This window comes from Melanotaenia boesemani, chromosome 9 (genome assembly GCF_017639745.1).
Source record: "Melanotaenia boesemani isolate fMelBoe1 chromosome 9, fMelBoe1.pri, whole genome shotgun sequence".
NCBI lineage: Eukaryota > Metazoa > Chordata > Actinopteri > Atheriniformes > Melanotaeniidae > Melanotaenia > Melanotaenia boesemani.
In genome coordinates, this window is record NC_055690.1 from 3,457,623 (window position 1) to 3,484,475 (window position 26,853).

General features: G+C 41.8%; 1 protein-coding gene across 2 annotated transcripts in view; it reads right to left on the minus strand.

The window, feature by feature from the left end:
- bcas3 (BCAS3 microtubule associated cell migration factor) overlaps nucleotides 1–26,853 on the minus strand; it is a 446,220-nt gene that overhangs the window by 370,052 nt on the left and 49,315 nt on the right. For both annotated transcript variants that reach the window (XM_041994763.1, XM_041994762.1), the window contains exons 10-13: nucleotides 26,190–26,266; nucleotides 25,490–25,573; nucleotides 22,214–22,384; nucleotides 15,814–15,907 (exon numbers count right to left, since the gene is read on the minus strand). In XM_041994763.1, coding sequence (XP_041850697.1) covers nucleotides 15,814–15,907; nucleotides 22,214–22,384; nucleotides 25,490–25,573; nucleotides 26,190–26,266 — 426 coding nt within the window. The remainder of the gene's footprint in view (nucleotides 1–15,813; nucleotides 15,908–22,213; nucleotides 22,385–25,489; nucleotides 25,574–26,189; nucleotides 26,267–26,853) is intronic.

The window sequence follows — 26,853 nt, forward strand, 5'->3', positions numbered from 1 at the left end:
CTAGGCTCAAAAAAGCTTTGAAAATCAGGAAAATCTCAAATTATAACCATGTGGAAGGCATAAAGCTTACAAGATGGAGTACTTGGGGGATTCATATTGCTTTACTGTTACCAGGACGCATAAACTTCAGAGCAAATGAGGCCAGCACAAATGAAAGACTACCCATCGTGAGATGAGGCTTTGTCTTCGGGGCTGGCGATGTGAGGGGGACGGACGGGACAGGCGTGACCGTACGGGAACACACACTGAACTCAAACATGGCATTGCTCTGTATTCTAACGTATCACAGCGATGTGTTAACCACGTCTCTACCAAGCACTGATCTTCCTCCAGCCAGCATCCTTCCTCTGCTACACAATAACATTCATTTTTAGACGTTTCTGCAACTTAAAAACTGAAGATTTTCAGCTCTGCAGTAACCTGTCAGGACTCTCCTTGGCCGTGTGCAGTGAAGAGAGCATTAGATTAATAGGCAAGTGTTAAACCAGAGCTAATTCTGCCTGCAGTGGTAATTGAAGGAGGGACGATATCGCCCTTCTAATTTATAACCACTCCAACCCCAAACCAACACATCAGCAGTTTTACATCTGCCTGGTTTCACCGTCAACCAGACTAATTACAATCTATTTAAAACATTATCAACCCTGCTTTTATCTGAAGGTTTAAAGAGAAAACTCAAATCATACAAACCAAAACCCATCTGATCATTTTTATTTATTTCTTATGTTAAGTTACTTGCAGATATGTTTCACAGCATTTTTTTGGCATCCAAGCTGTTGAAATATCACCATCTTTGTTTTGATTTTGTTACCGTTGATGGTTACCTCTGACCCTGGGAACAAACGTAGGCCCGACCCTGATGACCTGAGGGATCCGGTTGGTTCATCACGAACCAGAAGATCCTGAATGGATTCAAAGCTTTCAGGTGTGAAAATGGTGAAAGAGTTCAGAGAAGTTACAGGAAGTGACATCACACACAATACGACAAACACTCCTATTCTCAGAAACATATCCACACTTTATTCTATAAATTAAATAACGAGGGCTCCATGGAGGCCAAAAGGATGGGGGGGGGGGGGGGGGGGGGGGGCAGAGAAAACAACTGAGGAAAAGCAGGGAAAAGGTGCTTATGGCTCATTTGATGTACAGCGGGCTGAAACCACAGGCTGCGTTTTTCTATTCGCTCCACAGGCAGACCACCTGTGAGCACTTAGATATTAATAGATATGAAAAAAGGTGTTTGTGTGCGGCTAACTTAGCAGACAAGCAGCTATTAGTTTGATATTACTATGCTGGAACGGCAGCTCTTTCAACAGGGCAAAAGTCACCTGACTTTAAAGCTGTGCCGACACACAAGGGCAGGCGGCGTAGCGGTCAAGTCCACCGAGCGTGACCGTTCTCAAAGCAGAGCTTCAGGCTAGTTCTTTCATCAACTTAAGCGGAAAACACACCACTTGAGTCCACTTTTATGGAGCATTTACATATTTACACACTTCCTGGTTAAATGGTTTTCAAGAAGAGAGAGCTTTCCATTTTGTCACAGACCAAGGACTGTCCAATCACACGGGAGAAAAAGATTTAGCCTCTGGTCTAACGTAATTTGCCAAAGCTGCCAACATGATTTCTCTCCTCTAATCCAAATTCCCAGTGAATCTAAAGTCTTCTAGTTAGTCTTTTGTTTAGCTTCAAAAACACAGAAAACCTGAACAACAGAGTTCTTTTGATGTCAAGGCTAAAAAGCCCCAAAACGAATCGCTCCCGTCCAAAATCTGCTGACAAAGACTCTGGGATGTGTTCAGAAGTTAATCCTTTTTATGAGCAAACAGGCAAACAGTGAGACTGGAGAGGTAATCTACTTGCATTTACATGGTTTCTCTTCACTTCTGTTAGCTAATGAGATCCCTTTAAACAGCCACAGCCGTTGAGTACATTTCACAGAGCCTCCATTGTCCAGAGAAAAACAGGAAAACCTGAAATGAAGCTGTCAGGGAAGAACTGAGAACATCTTTCTTTCTTCCCCCCACCTTTTTAAAATGTTGAATAATTCTAGCTAATTTAGATTTAGATTTTTGTACGTGGTCAAAAACTTCTCAACTGCTGAATAGTCCCCATGACAGACCCAATATATTGTCTATGACAATAACAAACATAGTCCATCCAGAGTAAATTTACTCACAATCATGAGTCACAAAGACAAACGGAAGAAATTAGCAGCTACTGGAGCATCTGCCAGTCTGACAGATTTTTCTTACGGCTGTTGGGTGTAAACATGAAAATCGTGTCTGCGTTCAGCATGTATAAAGCTGTTTGCAAATAACATACGCTGTCAACCTGTTCTTTACCAGACCCCCCCCACCCCCCCGTGCAGAGGGCAACATGAGAACATACAACACATAAGATGTTTGCAGATACCCGGAAGCAGCAATGCTAGCATGTATCATAGCAACATGACGGAGAAACTCTGCTAAAAGACTCCACCAAGCATTGGCATCTAAACCAAACACACTTCAGACCCCAAACAGTTCTATGTGAATGTAAGAAACCACGAGAACAGCTCTGTCCATTTTAGAGCTTCTGCTAATTTCTCCACTTCAAGCAAACCACACAAACAAGGAGTCACATGAAAGCAGACTCTGCTGGTTCCAGAGACGTCTGTCTCATCACGGTGGGACAGAAACTCTGGAGCTAGCAGCCAGAACCAGAAACCAGGTCTTCCTGCTGCTGTTTGTGGTGAAAAGTTTGATTCCAGCTCTTAAAACTCTGCTAACGTTTCTCCTATGACTCTGCCTTTGACACGAACCATGAAGGTCCTGCTGGTTTCCATGGAGATGAAGGAGGTTTATAGTGAAGGATTCACTCTTTCTATCATAGACTATCTTGGGCTTCACTTCTTTCTAGTGTTTCTGAGGTAAATGTGGGGCTATCCCTGGATCCTCCTGACTCTGACCATTGATAGACGTGTCCATCATCATCATAGGCTGACGGCTTGCTGAGATATTTACCTGCGTAACACCTCTATTAAACACCTGGAAACCTGCTCAGGTTTATGTTTACCTTCTGCTGTAGCACAGTTCCTAATCAGATATTACTTTACTCATTCATAGGATTACTTTACTCATTCCTAGATGAACTGGGAAGCTATCCTCTGGTTTTCTTTTAGGAGGTGATACCCATTCACACTTTCTACTTTATTCCAGATGAATTTACTCTGACGCAGCATATCGTGATTCAGACACTTCTTGTCTTTTGAGACCAAGATTATACATACAACACTCAAAATTGCAAATATATAATTTAATGATTTTGGGTATGTCATTACAGACAGGAGGCAGAAAACATGGGCTTCATCAAGAAGAGGTTAATCCTCCTGAGAGAGTTAGCATTTTTGATTATGAGCACAGGTCAAGTCTTTTGACTCAATCAGCTGTAATCTGGGACTGACGCTTACAGTAAAGTTCAGGAACAGTAGGAGTGGAATAAGCATTGTTAGCATATGTTTAATTATATGAAATCAAAAACTGAAATCACAGGGAGACCTTTTAGACCATGTCACTGCTAATATATAATATCTGCTATCCATCTATGCGCTACCTGAAAAACAAACTTTTCATCAATTCATGGATATAAGACTCCTACAGAGTGAACTTCTCCCCACTCAGCCATCCACACATACCGTAGAGAAGTTACAAATAGCCCACATGTCAGCTCAGTGTGTGGGCTGCCAATGACTCCACACTTCTGAGGTGTCTGGAGTTATTACCAAGTGTCTGACAAAGCCTGGCCTGGAGTCCTCCAGAGACCTTGATTCTTGGTTAAATCGTGGTGAAATTTTTGAGGGTAGAGTCCAGTTTTAGTTAAACTACTGAGCCAGGCCACTTAGAAATGTTTCATAATGTGTGAGATCAGCACGTATAATGTTCTGCTCTTATAGGCAGTGTGGTTTCAGACGTCACCGCTGAAGAACAAAGACTTTCACTTAAAACCTCAATGACACTATCATTGCTGTTAAAAAGCCTCCAACATTACAACAGTGGAAGTATAATTCAGAGACTACAACCCGTCTTTTTCCATGGCAAATCTAGAGAAAGTCAACATTGGCCTTGCAGAGTAAATACAGTAAATCACATCAGAGCCGGCTGTGAGTGCTAATTACTATCTTGGTGTGAAGACACAGCTCAATCCATGCTAAATGTGTGGCTATAAATGTGTGGCTGCTTGTGTGTGGGAAATCCCCTCGTGTTCAACATGTGCATGTGGGTCCAGGGTTTTTCAGCAACAGCCTGGTTTCTTTCACACATCAGTAAGATGGAGAGACAGAGTTATTACACCACGGAGAGCTGCCTTCATGGCACAGCTGCTTGGATGGTCAGGCACAACGGGCCAGGCTATTCATTAGACCGGCATGTTACTAAACCAGGGATATGGTTTATGGGACAGTTCCGTGCGGAGAGAGATTCAGCCTTGATTCATCTGCCATTACCCCAGGCTTTTATGGGATATTCAAAACTGCCATATTCAGAACATTTAGATGGTTACAAAAAATACAGTGTTTTCTATGAATGAAAACGGGTAATGAAAGAGGACGGACACAGACACAATGTTTGCTGCTTACCAGAACTTCTAACTTACAGTTAGACATTACAGATGAGTTTAAAGTGTAGACTTCCAGCTTTCATTAGAAAAAGTGAAGCCTGTTGTTGAAATCCTGTTAACAGTGGTAAAATGAGGAAATCTGTACCGGCAAAAAAAGAAGAATTCCATTAGAGATACCAGGAAAACAGTATGGTAAGCTTAGCAACAAAAGATCCCTGGTCCTGATCCCCCCTCACAACACCCAGCCAAATGAAGAGCACTCACCCAGAGGTACATACAAGTATATCACCGTCCCAAGTCTACATCACCAGAGTAAGCACAGAGAACTAAGAGCTACATATAAACTATTTATAAGCCTCAAAAATAGAAAAGCCACATAAGACATCACCAAAAAGAGCATTTATTCTGTACACTGATGAACCAAAGATCAACTTGTACCAGAATGATGGTCAAAGAAATACATCTGGCTCTGGTATAACATCTGGTGGTAAGTGATGTGACAACAGACAGAAGTAACCTGATGGATTCAGAAATCTTTAAATATAAACAACAGAAAACCTGACTGAATGGTGCTTAACTGCAGATACTTCTAAGATCTCAACTTGGCAGGAAGACCAATGAATGAGTGCCTGCAGACAGCCCCAATAAATGCCCGACAAAGCATCAAAAACAAGGAAACTCTCCATGTTTTCTAAAGTTCTGGTCCTCATTAGGCTTCCTCCTCAGCTGCATCTGCTTCAAAAACCTCCACCACAAGTAGTGGTGTGTTTCTTCACTGCCCTTCCAGTTTGATTATGATTCACCAGATTCAATGACAACGCACCGGTCTACGATTCGATGATGATTTACCATGTGATATGTTTACGATTCACCACTCTTCGATTCAATTTCGACGCACCAGTCTGTGATTCGGTTTGATTATGATTTACCAGTTTACAATTTGAATACGACTGACCAGTCTACGACTCCATTCAATTATAAGTCACCAGTCTACAATTCGATTCATTTACGATTCACCATGCTACAATTTGATTAAATTATGATTCACCAGTCTACAATTCAATTACAATTTACCAGTGAACCACTTGATTTAATTACAATTTACCAGTCTACAATTCCATTAATTTATGATTCAACTGTCTACAACTCTGTTATGACTCACCAGTCAACCATTTGATTAAATCATGATTCACCAGGCTAAAATATGTTTATGATTAAACAGTCTATGATTCGATTTGGTTATGATTCACCAGTCCATAATTCTATTCAAATGTGATTCACCAGTCTACAATTCCATTACATTTCGCCTGTCAACCATTTGATTTATTCAATCTACAATCAAATGAGTTTGGATTATAATTTACGGGTCTATGATTCGGTTTGATGATGATTCACCAGTCTACAGTTTGACCCAAATATGATTCACTAGTCTACAATTTGATTAAAATCTGATTCACTAGTCTATGATTTGGTTTGAATGGGGTTAAGCAGTCTACTATTTGATTAAATTATAATTCACCAGTCTATGAATTGACTGAATTGTGATTCACCAGGCTACAATTCGGTTCTAGTACGATTCACCAGTATATGACTCAGTTTGATACGATTAAATGACGCATCACATCCTTTTTCTAACCACAATTTTTTTTTTCATCAATAAACATAAATATTCAGATGAGTTGTAAAATGATTTATTTACACAGAATAAATGTGAAAGTAGAATAATGCTTTAAATACATTTCCACCAAACTTTAGCTTCAGGGTACTTCCTGAATGCGGCCATTTGTGGTAGAAGTTCAGCCAGATTAAAACCAGTGTGGCTGTCAACAACGGCTCTTGTTTGGAGCATGTGACCACATCTCCCAGTCACCATCATTGAGGTAGAATGTTGTTACCATTAGATAAGACGCGGATGTACATAAATCGCTTGTGATAGCCAAAAGGCTGGATTCCCTCACTGAATCGATCACCAGGGCTTTTGACTTGAGTACTTAAGTCCTTTGCTATTAAAGCTTCTCCACATCAGTTTTGCCTCTGGGCCCTTTTCAGATAAAGATGGCAACTTTCTCATGGACTCTTTCAGAAGTTTCCATATTGCTGTGAGCTGACGCTAACATCAGCTTAGCCTGCCATCAGCTCAGGCGCTCCCTCATATCAGGAGTTTAAATGAAATGTCTTTGTGTGACCAGTTTAATAGATGGTGTTGGTCTTGTCTGGCGGTCACTTTTTAGGTACAGTATCTCATAAATCCACGGTGTGGGTAGATATTGGCTTTTAATTTTTGTCACACATTAGCTGCTGCTGCTTCCCTCTGCAATGCTATAGGTACTGTGCATGTACCACAATGTATGCAACTCTTTGTTTTGAATTTAAAACTTTATTATCTAGCAGAAGCAGGAAAAGGAAAAGCAAGGAGACAACCTTGTTTTATTTGACTTAAAATCCATTATGTGGTATATCTGGATCGTTTCAGGAACATCACATTAGGCTGGGCACACATATCAAGATTATCAGGCTGTGTTTATCCCGATATTCCCCCTTCCCGAACAAGGATAGCAGACGCCCAATTATCTTAAGTCTTATAAGATTATCCTACTAGATTATCCTGGTCTGAGGTGTGTTAAGAATGAATTTGTCCCGATAATCGGATCCGAAACGGGTCATGGCCGACAATCGAAAGTATTAACATGTTCAATATTTATGACCAAAAATCTTCACATGTGTAGGGAAAAGCGATAACCCCAGAGTAGTGACTGTGGATTGTGACGTGGAACGGAACGTAGCCAATCAGAGAGCGAGCTGACTGAGGAGCAAAGAAGGATATAAAGTCCATTCACGCCGTCTCTAGTCTATAGTTTTCTTAATTCTAGATTTTTCTGTTAAAATAGTCACAATTGTTTCAATATGTATGTCCTCTGCCAAGCTGGGTGTTGTGTTTTCTGGTTGTTGCCACTGTTCTTCTTCATTTTTATTAGATCCCGTTTGATTATTTAGGATTTCTGGCTCAGAGGACTAGATTCTGGATCGGATGCGGAACAGAATCGTTTCCCCCTTCCATTTTTGCAGATGCTCTGTCTTCAGTGAAACATAAACCTATTTGTAGATGAGTACATCAAGAAATTTATAATTAAAATCCACACGGTCTACAATTCGTGTGTTTAGTGTGACTACATGAAGCACTGCTGTTGTATTTTTGAAACTAAGGTTGCAAACATAATTTTGTCATAATTCTGCATATTTTTTATTAATACACTGATATATATTTTTCCATACAACATTTTTAAATAAACTGGCATCAGAAGGAGCCAGTTTATATGGTGGTTTTGCTACATTTACTCCCTCCAGAACTGCATGTAATGCACCTGATCCTTATCAGACTGAGTAAAGAGACTGGAGAGATGAAACAGCAGAGTGTGGAGCTGCATGTTTGGTGAATCAATCACTCCATCTAGTGCCAGTCACAGTCATAAGAAATGCTCAAGCTGTTGGACAGTATCTTCACCATCAAAACACGAGCAAATTTTAAACTTGGCATCGTACCTAATAATCAAGTCAAGGATTGTTAAGGATGATTGGAAAGGACGAGACGTGAAAGAAAACAAGCATACACATTGCAGCTGTTAAAGAGAGCACTTTGCCGCTGCACTTCATCTGCGTCCCTCTAATTACACCACTAGGAATAGATCCGCATATCCAACGAAGCGCCGCAATGCGCCAGCCGCCACACCAAGAACTGGCAGCCTCCGGTCCACCCTCTGTAGAGCCTCCAAGACACACAAGCCACTAAGGTTTCTTACATAATTCCTCCCAGTCACAGCGTTTGGGCTGTGTTTGAGTAATATCATTGTTTCCTGCACAGTACTTCTTATTTCTGCCATGATGACCTTGATCACCGTGAACAGACCCACAGAGAGGCACTGAAGGTGGATCAGTATCTCAGCTGCCCCACTGAGAAGCAGTCCAATAAACGCGATACTCAGATTTTGTTTTTTTAAATATTAAAACAATGAATGTAGTCCATTTCATGCCCTACATGCAACAAAATATGTGTTTTGGTTGTATTCAGCTGAGATGGAAGCAGTTTAGATTTATCTCAGAGGTCAATGAGTCAGAAAATAAGGACCTGAGAATAGGACAGTGGACTAAAACCAGTGGTGTTTAAAAAGAAAACAAAACAAGCAGGGCACATTCAGTCTCAGACTGCAGCCTATAAGACAGAACTAGTCACCTGAAAACAGCATGAAAACAGCAACAGTATTAATTTTCTCTCATTTCTGGTTTGGTTTCACAGTCCTGGATGTCTAATTTTAATCACCAAAACTGCCGACATTATCTGATGACCATTTAGTGCTAGAAAGAGGCTCGAAAGGAGGAGTCGTTTTAGTTCAACACACCAGTTTTCTGGCTTATAATACACTGTTTCCTTCCCTGAGGGTTCCTGCCCATTTTACTTTTCAGAATTCAATACTTTTCCAGACTCAAATTTCCCGACCTCTCAGCACATTTCTTTGACAATAAATCATATCCAAGTACAAATAGCTGAATGTTTATATTGTATAAAGATAGCTTTAAAATCCAAATGTTAACAATTATATTACATTCTCTTTATATGTCAATGAATAGTTAAATCATGACAAAGGATTGTATGTTGTGGTTTAAAATGTGTCGTTTGTGTGAGCTTACAGAGGTTTCTCTCACCTAAAGTGAAGTGCAATGCAGCAGGACAGTAACGTAATGTGAACAAACACAGTTCTCAGTGGCTACAGAGGAAGAAAAGTGCCACAATTAAACATTAAAGGCAACATTGAAGAATTATTTAAATATGTCATTACTATTTTTGGTTGAAGAAGTTCCTCTGCACACAGAAATTCTGACTTTGCTGTTTATGAGAATGCCGAATAAATAGAATATAAATAAAAATATAAATGAATACAATTATAAAAACATTTACCAAAGTTAACCTAAACATTTAAAATAAATAAAATTGGACATACATAAATAATTTAATAAAATAATTTGTTTTTGTTGTTATCATAAGGCATCAGCAGAAACAGATTCGTCTGCAAGAAATCATTTTACCTAAAAAAAATGTTCCAACAGTTAGCATTGCTTATTATGCATTGCTGTCATTAGTGGTTCTTTTTCTTTTTCTTTTTTTTAGTTTTTTTTTCTTAAGATTCGGTTGGCTGCTAACATTGAAGGGTATGGAGCAGTGCAGGATTTGGCCGATTTCTTGGCTGGACTAAGAAACCACCGTCTTGCACTGACTGAGGGATGACCGTCGGTCTGTGGCAGGCATTGGGAGAGTGTGACAAAAGTAAAACTATGTACCATCACGTCACCAAAGCAGCCTGAGTAAGAGACGATTCCGGGCTACACAGAAGACTGCAGCTTCAGGTGTGGAGAGCACCAAAACCCAAATTAAACTAGGAAAACACAACATCTAGGTAATGTTAAAATTAAAAAAAGTCACATATCACAAATATATATATATATATATATATATTTTGCATGTATATTTTTTTAACTACAGGTGTTTCATCGGGGTTCACAATCCTGCACAGTGGCCCGACTGCATCAGAGTGGTTGAGGCTGTCTTTGTAAAGCTCTTTGCCCTCTACCCAAGCACTGTGCTCCGTGAGGGAAAGAAGGTCACGAGATTCACTGTGGTGGTACGCACTTACAAAAACATCAGGAGTGTGTTATCACAAACCAGGCTGATGAGCAATACCACAATCCAGCTTCCTGAAGTAAACGCTGCAGCAGCTGCACAGATGTGAGTAGGATTTATATAAATGTACATATTTTATGTAGAGCTGATTTTGTTGACCACTAATTATATTTTTACTAATTTTTTTCTTTAAGACGTGATTACATATTCCAGTCTGGGGCATCAGGAAAATAAATGTCTAATATAAATCACATTAAAAAGGAAGATTACATCTTTTGTGCATATTACTATGAAGAAACTGTTGTTTTTATGATCACTTATCTTGTGTTTTCATAGGTACTGCAGGTGCTGCATCGCACAGGAGCAAGATATTCTGAAGCAGCGTATTCCAGCTCTACACGCACCAATGGCAAAACTTCCGGCTGCAGAAAGGACAAATTTTTACATTTCGCACTTAGGCTCAACCTCGTCTTTTTGTTCTGCCACCAAACACTGCTGGGCAGGCCCAGCTGAAAGGGAGGCCTAAACCTCAGGCACCTCCACAGGAATTTGTCTTTATTCAGCCTGTTCCTCCTGCCCATCTGCCCATTATGGTACCACGGCTTCCAACAATGCCAAAACCCGCAAATATTACAGCCACACCCTCACAAGTCCTCTCTGCAAACACACCCCCATACCACTCTGCAGTACAGACGCAGAAAAGTGGAGGTAGAGCAGGAAGGCATTTTAAAGAGAAAATACACCAAAAAGAGAATCATAGTATGCAGCAAGTGCCACAAGGACAGGACGCCACTGATATTTTGGTAACGTGTTTCTTTTCAATCTCATCATTACCACCTGATTGCTGGTAACACCATAACACCATTCACCAATTTGTTTGATAAATTCTAAAACTTCTCCAGAAGCATTTTTATCAATATGGACATGCTTTACCTTGTTAGACAACTTAGGTCCTCTAGAATCAAGCCAAATAATGTACAGCATTCCTTAACATCAAAACACAGTTAGTAAAAGAAACCCTACGGTTAGCAATGAAGCTGACAGGACTTCCTACCGTTTGGTGGTCATGACGCTACGTTATCAATTTACTCCAAGATCAGCTGTATTACTTTTTCCCAGATGAGTCCAGGGGTTAGGGGACATCTCAGAGACGAGACAGGATGAAGGCGATGCTGGATTAGCTGTCTTAGGGGAGATCTCAGAGACGAGACAGGATGAAGATGATGCTGGATTAGCTGTCGTTAGGGGGGATCTCAGAGAAGAGACAGGATGAAGACGATGCTGGATTAGCTGTCGTTAGGGGGGATCTCAGAGAAGAGACAGGATGAAGACGATGCTGGATTAGCTGTCGTTAGGGGGGATCTCAGAGAAGAGACAGGATGAAGACGATGCTGGATTAGCCGTCTTAGGGGAGATCTCAGAGAAGAGACAGGATGAAGAAGATGCTGGATTAGCCGTCGTTTGGGGGGGATCTCAGAGACGAGACAGGATGAAGACGATGCTGGATTAGCCGTCGTTTGGAGAGATCTCATAGATGAGACAGGATGAAGACGATGCTGGATTAGCCGTCTTAGGGGAGATCTCAGAGACGAGACAGGATGAAGACGATGCTGGATTAGCCGTCGTTTGGAGAGATCTCATAGACGAGACAGGATGAAGACGATGCTGGATTAGCCGTCTTAGGGGAGATCTCAGAGACGAGACAGGATGAAGACGATGCTGGATTAGCCGTCTTAGGGGAGATCTCAGAGACAAGACAGGATGAAGACGATGCTGGATTAGCTGTCGTTAGGGGGGATCTCAGAGACGAGACAGGATGAAGACGATGCTGGATTAGCTGTCGTTAGGGGGGATCTCATAGACGAGACAGGATGAAGACGATGCTGGATTAGCTGTCGTTAGGGGGGATCTCATAGACGAGACGGGATGAAGACGATGCTGGATTAGCCGTCTTAGGGGAGATCTCAGAGACGAGACAGGATGAAGATGATGCTGGATTAGCCGTCTTAGGGGAGATCTCAGAGAAGAGACAGGATGAAGAAGATGCTGGATTAGCCGTCGTTTGGGGGGGATCTCAGAGACGAGACAGGATGAAGACGATGCTGGATTAGCCGTCGTTTGGAGAGATCTCATAGATGAGACAGGATGAAGACGATGCTGGATTAGCCGTTTTAGGGGAGATCTCAGAGACGAGACAGGATGAAGACGATGCTGGATTAGCCGTCGTTTGGAGAGATCTCATAGACGAGACAGGATGAAGACGATGCTGGATTAGCCGTCTTAGGGGAGATCTCAGAGACGAGACAGGATGAAGACGATGCTGGATTAGCCGTCTTAGGGGAGATCTCAGAGACAAGACAGGATGAAGACGATGCTGGATTAGCTGTCGTTAGGGGGGATCTCAGAGACGAGACAGGATGAAGACGATGCTGGATTAGCTGTCGTTAGGGGGGATCTCATAGACGAGACAGGATGAAGACGATGCTGGATTAGCTGTCGTTAGGGGGGATCTCATAGACGAGACGGGATGAAGACGATGCTGGATTAGCCGTCTTAGGGGAGATCTCAGAGAAGAGACAGGATGAAGACGATGCTGGATTAGCCGTCTTAGGGGAGATCTCAGAGAAGAGACAGGATGAAGACGATGCTGGATTAACCATCGTTAGGGGACGTTGTTACTGTGTCTTTAACACAAAGGGCCAAGACTGTCATTTTGACTGTTTTAAAAATCTGCATATTCAACAACTTGGTCAAGAAAAACTTTAAAGCCTTGCTGGTCCCTGACTTTTTTTAGTATGGCGAGGACAGAGGAAACCTCCATTTCGTCCACAGGTTATTTTGACCACACAGGATTTTGCTCTGCTCCATTTTTAGTTTCTCTGACGATCTGGATCAGATGATGTGGAAGTATTGTGTAAAGGGTGGTCTGCAGAGATGGATCCATGCTATATTTTATAACATACTGGACATTGTAAGAATAAACGCCCATATTATCTTCAAGAAGTGCACTGCAGCCCAGATAGCTGGAAGGTTTCTGCAGCAGCTGGCAGATGAACTCCAAGTGGAGTTTTTATGAAAGGAAAGAGTCAGCGAGGCAAGTGGAACAACGTGGACTGCAGCACAATCTGCAGACTCCTAAAAGGAGGCGGTACCAGATGCAGAGAAGCTGGAATAAAAATACCGGCAGCACACACTGCAAAGCTGTGTGCAGGAGTTGCAGCAGGAGGTTGTGACTTCTAAATAGTTGTTTTAGACTCAGCTAATAGACATGAAAGTCATTCATCCAATTCCAGTACCACTTATTCCCACCCAGGACCAGACTCAGCACAGTGGGGGACCGGTTCTTCCAGCCTGCCGCTCCACACCTATGGAATGCCCTGCCTGAACATCTGAAGATGCCACAGACAGTGGAGTCTCTTAAAAAACTTTTTTATTCAGAAAGACTTTTATATAATTGTAGTGTATTTATTAGTTTATGAATTTGTGTTTTTATGTTTCTTTTGACTTTAACTTGTCATTTTAACTTGTAGCACTTTGAGATTTTTTCTAAAATGGAAAGTGCAGTATAAATAAAATTTATTATTGTTATTCCAGTTCAGGGTCACGGGGAAGCTGGAGTCTATCCTAGCAAATATTAGGCAAGAGGCAGGGTACACCCTAGACAGGTAACTAGGTGACTGCTCACACTCACTCCTCGGAAGAATTTAGAGAGACCAGTTAACACAACAGTTTTAAGTTTCTGTGACAAATGAGGGTCCTTTTGCTGCTTTATAGTTCTTTTTGTAAAATATTATTTGATTATCATTAATATTACTTTAGATGTATACTTATAAAAGAGACTAACTGGGGCTTAGAGGTAGAGGTCAAAATGACCACCACCTGGTCTAGTGTTAATGTGTCTGCGTGCAGTTCAGACTTCACATATTATCGGCTTTTGCCTGTTCAAAGGTCTATAACTTGTAGGTTTCGCACAAAAACTTTATTTTAAACAGACAGGAAAGTATTTGTTGAACGACACTGATTTGGGATGTGTTTTTGTTCAGGAGTGGGGGAGATGGTGGAGTTTGGACAACTTGTGTTACCTCTCTGTCTAAAGTTTAATCCTGTTCCTGCTCAGACGGAGCTGCTCAGTGTGTCATAAGACCAAGCAAGTGAAGGATTCAGGGGTTTGGAGGTCACGAGGTGAGAGTTATCTCTCAGCAGCTTCTTTATTAACTTGCACACATACACACCACAGGAGCAGAAGGAAGATGAACAAGTAAAAGATCCACTAATTTTACCTTACCAGTCTAACAAAGCATCTACTGTCCTTTTCTTTTGGGAATGAAAGTAATAGAAAACAGATATCTCAGTTGAACAGTTGAACATTTAAGTGTGTTTACGCCCCACTGTCAGCTCTGACAGAACTCTATTCAGATGCTTTGACAATCATCTGCTCAGCCCATCATTCATTTCACGTTGCTCCATTTATGTTTAGAATGCTGGCTGTTTGGACCCCAAACACGGAGTTAACTAAACCATGCAAGCGTGAGTTGATCATTAAAACCAGCTGATGTTACAGGTGTGTTCGTATTCAATCTGAAATGCCAAACACACCATCTGCTGTTTAAATATTCAGTTTCAGGGACTTCATACTTTTTTCTTTAGCTCTTTTCGTAGCTTAAGAAATAGAAGAAACACATTTTTTTCATATGCATGTCCTTCTTCAGGTTAAAAAATAGTATAAAACAGAAAAAAGAAAATGCTTTCATGAGCATGCTGGTTGCTTTAAAGCCAGAAAAGGAGCCGCGTATAAGTGCATCAATTTGAGATTGACTTACATCTACAGTAAACTTTTACTTGAGCCCTGCAAAGCGAAACTTCTACAGAAAAGTTATGTTCTATGTATCCAGGAGGTAATAAGCAAGCACGCTTACACTGACCTAACCTAGCCTGACTGACCTAACCTAACCTGACTGACCTAACCTAACCTAGTTACTGTAACGCCTTACATACACGCAGCAGGCTGGTAATTATTTCATCTGTGTCAGACTCAGCTGAAGCCCTCCACCCGCTCCCCCACCCAGCTGTAATGTGCTGCTGTCATTCCTGACCTGAGATGGTGATTGGAAGAATCTAACTTGAATTCATTAACTGGAAATACACCAAGATAAAAAATGGGGGGAAAAAAAAACAGTTAAAGGAAAAAGCAGCTTAGAACATAATGATTTGATTTGGTCTGGTTCTGCCAGCTGGACTCTGGGTGAAGTCAGATGATGGATGTTATTATATTTACAGTACGTTACACAATGCTCCACCTGTACGTCCTTGTGTTAAAGTTAGTCTAAAACATGTGCTGAGGCAATGCAGGCGAATCATTCTGATTGTGTTTTCTAGATGAATCCACACGTTGTGAATCCATAACGTATTCAGATGAGGTCGCCACCTGAGTCAAACACTGGTACGTTTGACTAAAAAGAGAAAACTCTGTTTTCTGTCCTCTCTGCATGCTGCAAGTCTTCCTTATTCCTCCTACACAACATGTGTGTGTCTGTGTGTGTGGGTCTTACCACTGGGGTTGAATTGCATGCAGGATATGGGTTTGTCATGCGCTGGGAAGTGAGCCACCACTCCTTCTCCATCCGAGTCCTCACTCACCAAGACCTGCAGAGTGCAAGCACACGCACGCACACACACACACACACACACACACACACACACACACACACACACACACACACACACACACACACACACACACACACACACACACACACACACACACACACACACACACACAGTCCAAGTCATTTTCCAAAGATGAGAACATTAAACAGAAAAGTGGGACTTTCCCCTGCTGGAGTTTTCTTCACATTTTACTTTGGTGTGATATCATCACCTCACACCAAGCTGGAAATCTGAACGATCCATTGCCTCCTCATGGATAATAAATGAGAGCAAAACAATAAAAAAAATAAATAAATAAAACACCGGAACAATCATAATCTGAGCTGCACAAAAGGGTGGTGTTAAATTTAACGTGTCCAGCAACAGACACAGAAGAATGAGAAGAAGTTTGGTCTGGTAGTTATGTGGCTTTTCCCAGCCGGCCTGACGGTGGGTTCAGGCAGAAACTAGAATCTAACACCGATTTCCTCCTGGAGCTTGCCTAGGAAATTAAATTATATTATATTACTATAAGTTATTATCACTTTAGACGCTGCTCCTAAATCTCAGGGAGACATCTGCTGTCAAGATTTAGAGCGGTCTAAGAGATTGGGTTGAGGCCAGGATCTGAGTTAAAAACCCCGACAGTAACAAGGAAAGATTAAAGCAGGTCAGATGTGAGGCCTTTCTGTGCACATTTGACATACAACATACACACAAATTTAAATTTGGCTTCAGTGTTGCATTAACTGATATATATACATATATATATATATATATATATACATATATATATATATATATATATATATATATACATATATATATATATATATATACATATATATATATATATACATATATATACATATATATATATATATATATATATATATATATATATATATATATATATGTATATATATATATATATATATATATATATATATATATATATGTATATATATATACATATATATATATATATATATTGGTATTTAAATGGTTAAAATATTTTGAATGATTGCGTATTTGAGAGTTTTGATTAAGACTGAAGTTGACTGAAAGATTTGATGTTTCCAGCCTTGGTTGTCATATTATGAAGCTAACAGAACTTTGTAGAAATAACACACAGATCAACAGTGACCAGGCTTTTTCTCATCTCATCATTCTCTCAACTATTGGATTTCAGGAGAAAAATTATTAAAACTATTTTCACTTTTTCCTCATTTCCAGTTATTCCTGCTACTATTTAACTGCTATCCTCACTAAACCAACTCCAGCTCAGCTGCTTTTCACCTGACGGGTAAGCTATTCATCATAACTTACTCCACCAAGTTTCACGCTACTGTTCCTGAGACACTGGTGATAATATCAGAGATAGTGCTTGCAGATGCCAGCGGTCTGGTGAAAACAGAAAGAAAAGAAAGGGGCTGGAGACAGAAAGCAGATCACTTTTATTACAGTGTAGGCAGACACTGTTGTGTGAGAGGACCCTGTTAGCGACCTCTGAAGCTCTGCCTCTTACACCAGGGACAGTGTGTCTCTGTGTCATGAAATTGATGGTCCAAATAAGGAATTTCAAAGCCTAGAAGAGATGGGAATCTCTAGGATTTGCACACTGACACAGAACTCACCTTTATCGTATTCCAACTTCTGTCCGTTCCTCCAGAAATCCCCCAGTACCCCCCTCCCTCCTTCCTTGCTGAGCCTATTCCATGTTTATGGCCAGTGTACAGTTACAGTGTGTCAGCTGGTGACAGAGTGCAGGCTTGCTTCTGAAGCCTTAGCTCCAGCTTAGAAGACAACACACAAACTAAAGTGTGGATACAGCCACAGTGGAGTAGACGGTGAGTGTGTGCGTGGTCGCTACGTCACTGTAAGCTAACATGCCTCATTAAAAAAGTGACAGCTTCTACGGAGTGATTGATCACGGTTTGGGGTGGATGGGGAGAATTAAAGGGTCATTATGAAGGCAGCAAATATGGGTCAAAACAGAACCAGTAACTGGTGTGAATGGGCATAGAACTGGGTAGGGACATGTCCCCACCAATGTCCATTAAGTCCTAAGCTGTCCTAATCATTTTCCGTGGTACAAACAGCTGAGAGGCCAGTGTGGTCTCTGCTATAAGTCGCACTTTAGAACTGTTAAACTGTTGTGATTGGCTCTTCTCATTTGTTTCTCATGTTAATCGAGTTAACATGATTGGCTGTCCCTGGTGTCCCTCACTCTGGTCAAACAGTTAGCCCCACCCAGTACCAGAGAGTGAAAAGAAAAGCAGGACATCAGGACTTATTTTATGTAAAAGTTTAAGGCACAGAGAAATTATTTCCTCAGCTGCTATTTAGTCACTAATAATGACAATAAAAACTGTCACTAAGCAGAAAACCTCTTTCCTCAACATGAATCAAGGTGTTATTTAGTTACATGACAGGATCAAAGATGCAAGGTTGTTCATATAGAGGAGGAGGTGATGATGATGAAGGTCAGTTTCAGTACTCAAGAGTTAAAACTTGGTCTATAAAATTCATTCAAATTAAATCCCAGTCATAACATACTGAACTGTTTGCCTGATCTTCACATAATACCTTAAAAAGACATTTTTGTTTGATCATAATAATTCTAACATGTTAAAATGAGGATAATCATGATGTAAAGATTAATAATCCCTCTGACATCATGCTCCAACAATAAATGATGCATTTAGTTTTTAATGGCTGCAAGTTCAGCTTTTCTGGTGAAAGAGACTGAAGTCGGGCTTCTTCTACACAAGGTTTGTTTTTGTCCTGCAAGCTGGGAAAAGACTGGTTTTATCTACATTTTTACCAGTTCTTATACATACTGACCACAGTAAAAGTCTCATTAAGCTGGACTCTCTGTAGTACGGTGCTTTAAAACTGGTCACACATCTCAGACCTTTAACTCGCTGCTGTGTTTTGTCGTGTTTGCTCGACTTCTCTTCCTATGCCACGTTTGGGACACCAGTATATTTTTATATATCTTACTGGATATTCTTCCTTCTGATATTTGCATATATATAAAAATGGAGGTTAATTTTCAGCTGTAATCTAGTAAACAACTCATATTTGTTATTTGTTCTGAACTGGTACACAGTTTGGTGAAGCTAGCTGAACTGTGGTATCTGTTCTGTTTAATGAGTCCTTTAATGTTTGCTCATGTTACATTATCTCATATGTGCTTTATTGTTTTCACTGTATGATGTTTCTTATTCTCTGTTTTAATAGTAATTTCTATGCTGTTTAGTAATTTGGTTGTTGTGGCTTGTGTTGCAGTCTTGGGCAGGGCACCATTGTAAATGAGGTTCTCTACTCAGTTGGTGTGTATCCCCTGTAAAATTAAAGGTAAAACAGATAAATAAAAATATGACAAAGTCTATGTAATATCAGTGATTCATAATGGACCTTTGTTTACAAAATTATTACAGCTATAAGGATGATGATTGGCATAACAATCAGTTAGTAATTTTATCTCTTCATGGTCGTATTTTACTTCAAGGTTTCATTAAGGTGATGAATTCAAGTCGTGGACTTCTTGTCTTGAATAGAATATTTAGCATTTTAAACTTTTCTTGTTGAGAATTTTTATTGGCTCAATAATATGATAATGAAAAAAAATTTCTATCATAAGATTTAAAACTCTTGTCGTCCAAGAACGTCTGTGGGACATCTTGATGTTCCTACCAACGTCACTATAAACCCACATTCTGGTTGGTGTGGATTCTTGATTTATCTGAGTGCCCACATCCACACAAGCAAGGAAAAAACACTTCAACCCCTTTTTCATACATTAATTTTGTCTTGTGTAAATTCACACATGGAAAATTATTATTATATTTCTGTATCTACTTCCTGTCATATCTCTTTATTTAGCTCAGTTTAATACAAACAGGACTAAATTCATAAGTTGATATTGCAGTTTAACAGAGTGAAGGTTGAACGTCTGACACTGAAGAGTGACCTGTTGCAGGTACATGAAAGGTCACGTCCAGGTGTTCCATCAGGAGCGCCGGAATGTGTGAAATGTGTTCAGAGGTCGAACGCTCAGAGGTTGCTTTGGTACTGAAACAACTCATCGCACCAGTAATGGATCAAAGTTGCCATCAGCTCCTTTAATCCCTGGATGTTGTTGAGCTGCATGAAGTTTAGGGACAGCTCCACCTTACACCACTTTCCTGAGGGACCTGAAGTAATCAGAATGGCCAGGGTGGGAGGGTGTGAGGGAGGGAGGGTGATGTTCTCCAAGGAAGAGAGAGAGCAACCAATGATTTATTTATTTCTTTATTTTGTACAGCAGGCCTTTCTACTGTCATACCACACGATTAATGCAGACAGTATGTAATAAGATAAAAAGTACAGGAAGTCATCACCAGAGCGTTAGAAGACCAGGACAGGTCCGGAAGATGTCCACCACCACCAGAGCGTTAGAAGACCAGGACAGGTCCGGAAGATGTCCACCACCACCAGAGCGTTAGAAGACCAGGACAGGTCCGGAAGATGTCCACCACCACCAGAGTGTTAGAAGACCAGGACAGGTCCGGAAGATGTCCACCACCACCAGAGCGTTAGAAGACCAGGACAGGTCCGGAAGATGTCCACCACCACCAGAGCGTTAGAAGACCAGGACAGGTCCGGAAGATGTCCACCTCCACCAGAGCGTTAGAAGACCAGGACAGGTCCGGAAGATGTCCACCATCACCAGAGCGTTAGAAGACCAGGACAGGTCCGGAAGATGTCCACCACCACCAGAGTGTTAGAAGACCAGGACAGGTCCTAGAGATGTCCACCACCACCAGAGCGTTAGAAGACCAGGACAGGTTCTGAAGATGTCCACCTCCACCAGAGTGTTAGAAGACCAGGTCCAAGAAATGTCCACCACTACCATAGCGTTAGAAGGCCAGGTCAGGTCCGGAAGATGTCCACCACCAGAGCGCTAGAAGACCAGGACAGGTCCTGAAGATGTCCACCATCACCAGAGCGCTAGAAGACCTGGACAGGTCCTAGAGATGTCCACCACCACCAGAGCGTTAGAAGACCAGGGCAGGTTCTGAAGATGTCCACCTCCACCAGAGTGTTAGAAGACCAGGTCCAAGAAATGTCCACCACTACCAGAGCGTTAGAAGACCAGGTCAGGTCCGGAAGATGTCCACCACCAGAGCGCTAGAAGACCAGGACAGGTCCTGAAGATGTCCACCATCACCAGAGCGCTAGAAGACCTGGACAGGTCCTAGAGATGTCCACCACCACCAGAGTGTTAGAAGACCAGGACAGGTCCAAGAGATGTCCACCTCCACCAGAGCATTAGAAGACTAGGTCCTGGAGATGTCCACCACCACCAGAGCATTAGAAGACTAGGTCCTGGAGATGTCCACCACCACCAGAGCATTAGAAGACTAGGTCCTGGAGATGACCACCACCACCACCAGAGCATTAGAAGACTAGCTCTTGGAGATGTCCACCACCACCAGAGCATTAGAAGACTAGCTCCTGGAGATGTCCACCTCCACCAGAGCGTTAAAAAATATCTTTTTTATTCTTTTCTTATTCAGACTTTCTGATGAATTTTTCATCTTTTGACCTTTTCTCTGAGTTGTGTTGGCTGCAGCTGTAAAAAGAAAAATGAAGCAGCAGATTTTCATCCTGTTTCCGTCCTGGTGCAGTTCACTGATAAACATCCCAGAGTCCAGTGGACGTGTGCAGAAACCTTTCCAGCCGATGAGCTTCTGGCTGGGCGTGGGTTGGACATAAAGGACAGTTTGGGCTTTATGTGAGCAGAAGTACAGATGTCTGTATTTACTAGTTGTCAGCTAGAAGGGAAATGGGATGATGAGAGAACAGGTGATGTGGTACACCTGAGAATTCATGTAGAAGGGCTTACTGACTGCAGGATTTTAGATGATCTGGATTAAACTCCCATGTACAGATGAGAACATCACCTCCCTCTACCAGGTTGTGATGTTTGTTTTCCTCTGACTGACTACATTTAAAAACAAACCTCAGTCGATCAAAGTGCTTCACAATAACAACTGCAATCACAGATACAAAAAGAAATAAGTCAAGATAAGAAAAGGTACAACCTATTTAGCTATCATTGAGGGCCAAGGAGCAGAGGTGTGTTTTCTGTCTAGATAGAGTCCATCATGGATCATTGTTCTCCAGCGTTGGGGGCGCCCGAGGTCTGGAGGAGTTTTAAGAGTTAATGACTTTTTATGTAAATGAGTTCCCAGACTGAGATGCCTCCATGTTTTCTGAAAGTTAAAGTGTAACACGAGGATTTTAACTGACCTGTCCTTCTCCGACACTGTTTGTGTCGATGATGGTGACCACCCCGGGGTTATGGGGGCTGCGACGGCTCGCGCTGAGAGGTGTACCCTCCTCATCTGGAGTGGCTGCTGGCAAAGTGCCTGCCAGCTGGGTGACAACTTTCCCCACCATCGTTAGGCCGGTTTTTAAAGTCTGGAAGGACAAAGACAAAGATTGTAAGCGTGTCTGATATTGTAGGATATAGAGTGCTGAAACCAAATCAAAGTGTGCGCATGCATTCGCTTGATAAGTTGTAGTGCTGATTATTTGCAGCCTCAGGAGACAGCAGCTGATGTGTGAGGCTCCTCTGTGTCAGCTTCAGGCCCAGCCGGGGTGTCTGGCTCAAACACACCTCTGTGGCTCGATTGAGGAAAATGGATAGTGCTGCTTAAGTGGAGTCTATCTCACCTACTATACTGTCTTAGTCTAATGGAGTCCAATGTGTGGGACTGAGTGTCTGTGTGTGCGTGAGCGCCAAAGGGGCCCTGGAGAGCCTGATCAAGCATTCAGACTGGGCGGCCCTGTCAATACAGCATGGCGCCTCGCGTTTGTTAGGTCTGAGGATCACCTACTGTCTCTCTTTGCCACTTGGCCAGGCACACTAACAGAGTCTGCTGCCTGTGTGTGTGTGTGTGTGTTAAATGCAAGAAAAGCCATCAATTATTAAGCGAGGCGTTTGGTCCCTAATTGATCAACACTAATGTGTTTTCTAATCACTGCAGTTGTGGAGTTCTTCGTGGTAGTCCAAACAGGGACTATTGATTTGCTCGACAGGCAGATCATGTCTGATGGTTGACAAAAACACACACACAGGCGCGTGGTTACAGCCTGATGTCGCCATCTAAGCAAATTTCAATCTAATTTATGTGAAAGGTCTTTCTCAGCCGTACGCTCAGAAGTCATCTGCAGCAGGACTGATGTGAGACCCACATTTCCTGAACATCTGTTCTGTTCTTCCACTCTCACTTTAATCTTTCTTATAAACAAAAGCCATTACACTTTAATGCTGCCCCCCTCTCTTCCCCCACCCCCTTCATGTCTCTGGACATCAGCACTAAGAGCCAGCGTGTCGCGCCACAAGCCAGAATGAGATACCTTGTCATCCATATTGAGATATATAGTCCTAAATGAGAAGCGGGTGCACTAGCAGACTGCCTGTCTTCATGTCAATACACCCCCAACCCCCTCCTCACCACTGTCCACTGCTAACCTCCTGGTGACACAGCTCTTTTTTTAATGATACTTCTTACACACTAGCTGTTAGACTCACTCTTTATAAATCAGAGCAGAGGCACCAGGTGGAGGCTAGTTAGCACGTGTTGGCCGGAGGCTAAATCAACGCAGAATGATTTTCACCTGGTCTCAAAGCAGGTTTTTGGCGGTTAGTGAGTCATCTTAGAGACACTCCCCTGTAGAGCGGCTCTGTGATGAAGTGTCTCATAAGCTCGGTCCCAGTCGGCCAGCCGGGCCGGGTGGATCCGATGTCAGTGGATTTACAGATGAGCTCTACAGAGCTGGAAATATTAGATTATGTGCTTTTTTATTTAAATAAAGGTTTAGGACTTATTACATCAACAACATGAGGACTACACGTCTCCATGGCACAGTGCTAAAACATAAAAAGGCCCACTTCAAGTCAATCTTAACTGGTTTACCAAACAATCGTGTTGCAGCACATAGATGAGACGTGTCTGCAACTGGAGACAGAGGACGACACAACTGGTTATCCTGTCAAGCTTTTTGGTTGAGTTTTAAACATTCTGAAGAAATAAAGGGGATCTGACCTGATGTAACCTGAACAAACCCATTCCCAGCATCATTCCCAGCATCATTCCCAGCATCATTCCTGTCTGATTTTAACTTGATGTTTCAATGTGGAGGCAGAATAAAGGACAGCATTCAACCTGGATGATATAATTCGGCTCAGTGATGGGTGGGAATGTCAGAATAGTGGTGTGGAAGAAGAGAACAGGGATGAGACAGAAGGAAAGTGGACGTAAGAGATCATATTTAATGGAACTATTTGTGCTGCCACAGCAGGATAAACCAGTACATGGCTAAGCTAAAAATAACCAAACAGAACAGACTCAAGAAGACTCCGGTAAAAACCTAGGAGGACAAGGAAAGACAACACACATGGCAAGGAACAGCAGAAACAAGACAGAAAGAAACAGGAAGCATCAAAGGAAAACATGACAACCTAAAAGCAAAGCAACACAACTAACTAAATACAGAAAAACAATAACAAACCCAGTGCCCATGAATCATTACTGGGAAATGCTCGACCTGTCTCCTAAAACCAGTTTCTCTCCTGTTAGTCTGACTCTGGAACGCTGGTCCAGATCCCAGCAGGTTCTTTTCTGGGAAACAGAATCTGATCAGAAGTCATTCTGTGCTCTGACCAATCAGATCTTCTGGTAACACCACACAGACGGGAGAGTCCTCGCCTGTTTGTCTCACCTGCTTCTGGATGTTTCATGTCTGGTACTATCTAAACGTGACCACTACGTCAGTCTTTCTTTAACTTCATTCAAAATGAATGTGAATGCTGAGATTTCTGTGACAGCAGCACAGATATTTCCAGTGTCTCTGTTCTACCAGGACCAGCTTCTGTGTGTCAGCGGGTCGGAACCAGCTGCTAGATTCACACCAGATGTAGAAATGTTGTGTAAACAGTTTATGAATGAGAGAACTCATCTTTTAGAAAGAAGGTGAAGATATTGAGCATAACAGCTTTGTGTTAGTTCACATTCAGACTTCTCTTAGTGGAGACTAAACTTCTACAAGTCTGATCTGGGTCTGACTTTTCATGGTCCAGGAACTAATGCTACCACCGCCATGACACAGGCCTCCAGAGAGGAGTGCTTTCAGGTCAGATGGTGGAAGAGCTTAGGCACATCAGCTCTGGAGGAATTACTCTGTTTGCTTATAGTCAGAATTTAATTAATACATGTGTATTTGGGTTAGATGTCGCCTAATCTTTTCCCCATAGATGCCCAGAGTGTGTGGTGTCTTTTTTTCTGAATTTATCTGAGGGAAGGTTTTTTGGCATTATTATCTAAACACACTGATTTCAGCTGATTTAACAGAACTTTACTCTTCATTCAGAGATTCACGTAGCTGGAGATTTTAACCAGCAACCTTCCTGTTGGATCAGTGCTGACCACTGCTCCACCCCGCTGTATCCTTCATCCGACTTTTTACAGGAAGAAACAGACGTGATTTGACAAACAGAAAAGTGTGTTTCCCGTCACTTACTTTGGCAGCATTGATCACCGTAGCCGTGTAAGACTGTGCGTTGTCACCACAAGCTCCTCCACGAGACTGGTGACATCTTATCAGCTGCAACACACACACAGGTTTACACAGAAACATTGTTCAAGTCTGCAGGAGACACACACACACACAAAGAATCTGAAGAAATGAGCTCAGATTCAGATGCTAAAAGGCTCCGATCTCAACTCTTTTTTTAAAGGAAATTGGTTTTGCTTTGAAAAAAGAAAAAATGCAGCCAATCTGCCGTGATTTAATTTCAAATACAATATCACTCGAATAGCTCTGTCTCTATATTATTCCTGCTGCTCAAAAAGCTAGATTTGCTCATTTCTGGAAATCCTTAGGCAGTCACACAAACAGCAGTCCCATCTGTCAATTACTTGAGTGGGCCAGCCAGAAAAAACACAGTTATGCATTAAATGTATTGCAGAATGCACAACAGAACATTCTGGTTTTTGTAAATACTTAACAATCCCATTAAACAGAAAATGCCTGTGCATCTGTTGATTTTCAAAATGTTATCATCTTTAGTGGACTCTTCTTGGAATGAGTTGTTTATCCAGACAGATTAAAGAAGCAGAAAATAGATAAAAATGCTTTTTTTAGGGTAAATATGTCGCTTCTCTCAGATAATGCACTTCTGTACAAGATAAATGTCTGTGTGTGTGTGTGTGTGGACCACCTTGTTCTCAGCGTAGGCCAGCCAACGGCTTCCCAGAGCAATGGGATTGAGGCAGGGACCGGGGCAGGGAAAGCAGCCTGACAAGAAAAAGATGATGGAAAAACGTCCATAGAAAATAACCCTAAACCTTGATAAACATTCATACACATTTTGGTAAATAACTCTGTGATCAAAAGTACCACAAAAGAGAAAATCTTGGTCGCTTTTGTGGGAAGTGTGTAACTATCTTTAACCCTTAATGTGTTTGCGGGAAGATAAATGGGAGTTTAATGAGGGTGACGTATCCGTTCATGTGTACGACCTAATGGAGACAGCGGTACCCGGTAAACCCAGGACTGACCCAAGCAATAATCCCTACGGGGACTCCAACACACATGCACACGTTCCTGCAAAAGTAAACAGTATTTCATCATTTATGACAAACATATCCCCGTTTCCACAGACAGATGCTGCTATAATTCACATCCACAGTGAACGGGACACATCAGCTAGCAAACACAGACCAGCATCAGCTTGTAAACAGTCTGGAGAAATTATTTTCTCATAAATATCAGTAATAGTCCGTCTGCTTCCAGTAGATCAACCCAATGCTGGTCCAATCATGACAGCTCAGAGCACGGATGTTCATCTCACACATGCAAACACACTTAGAGAAGTGTGGGAG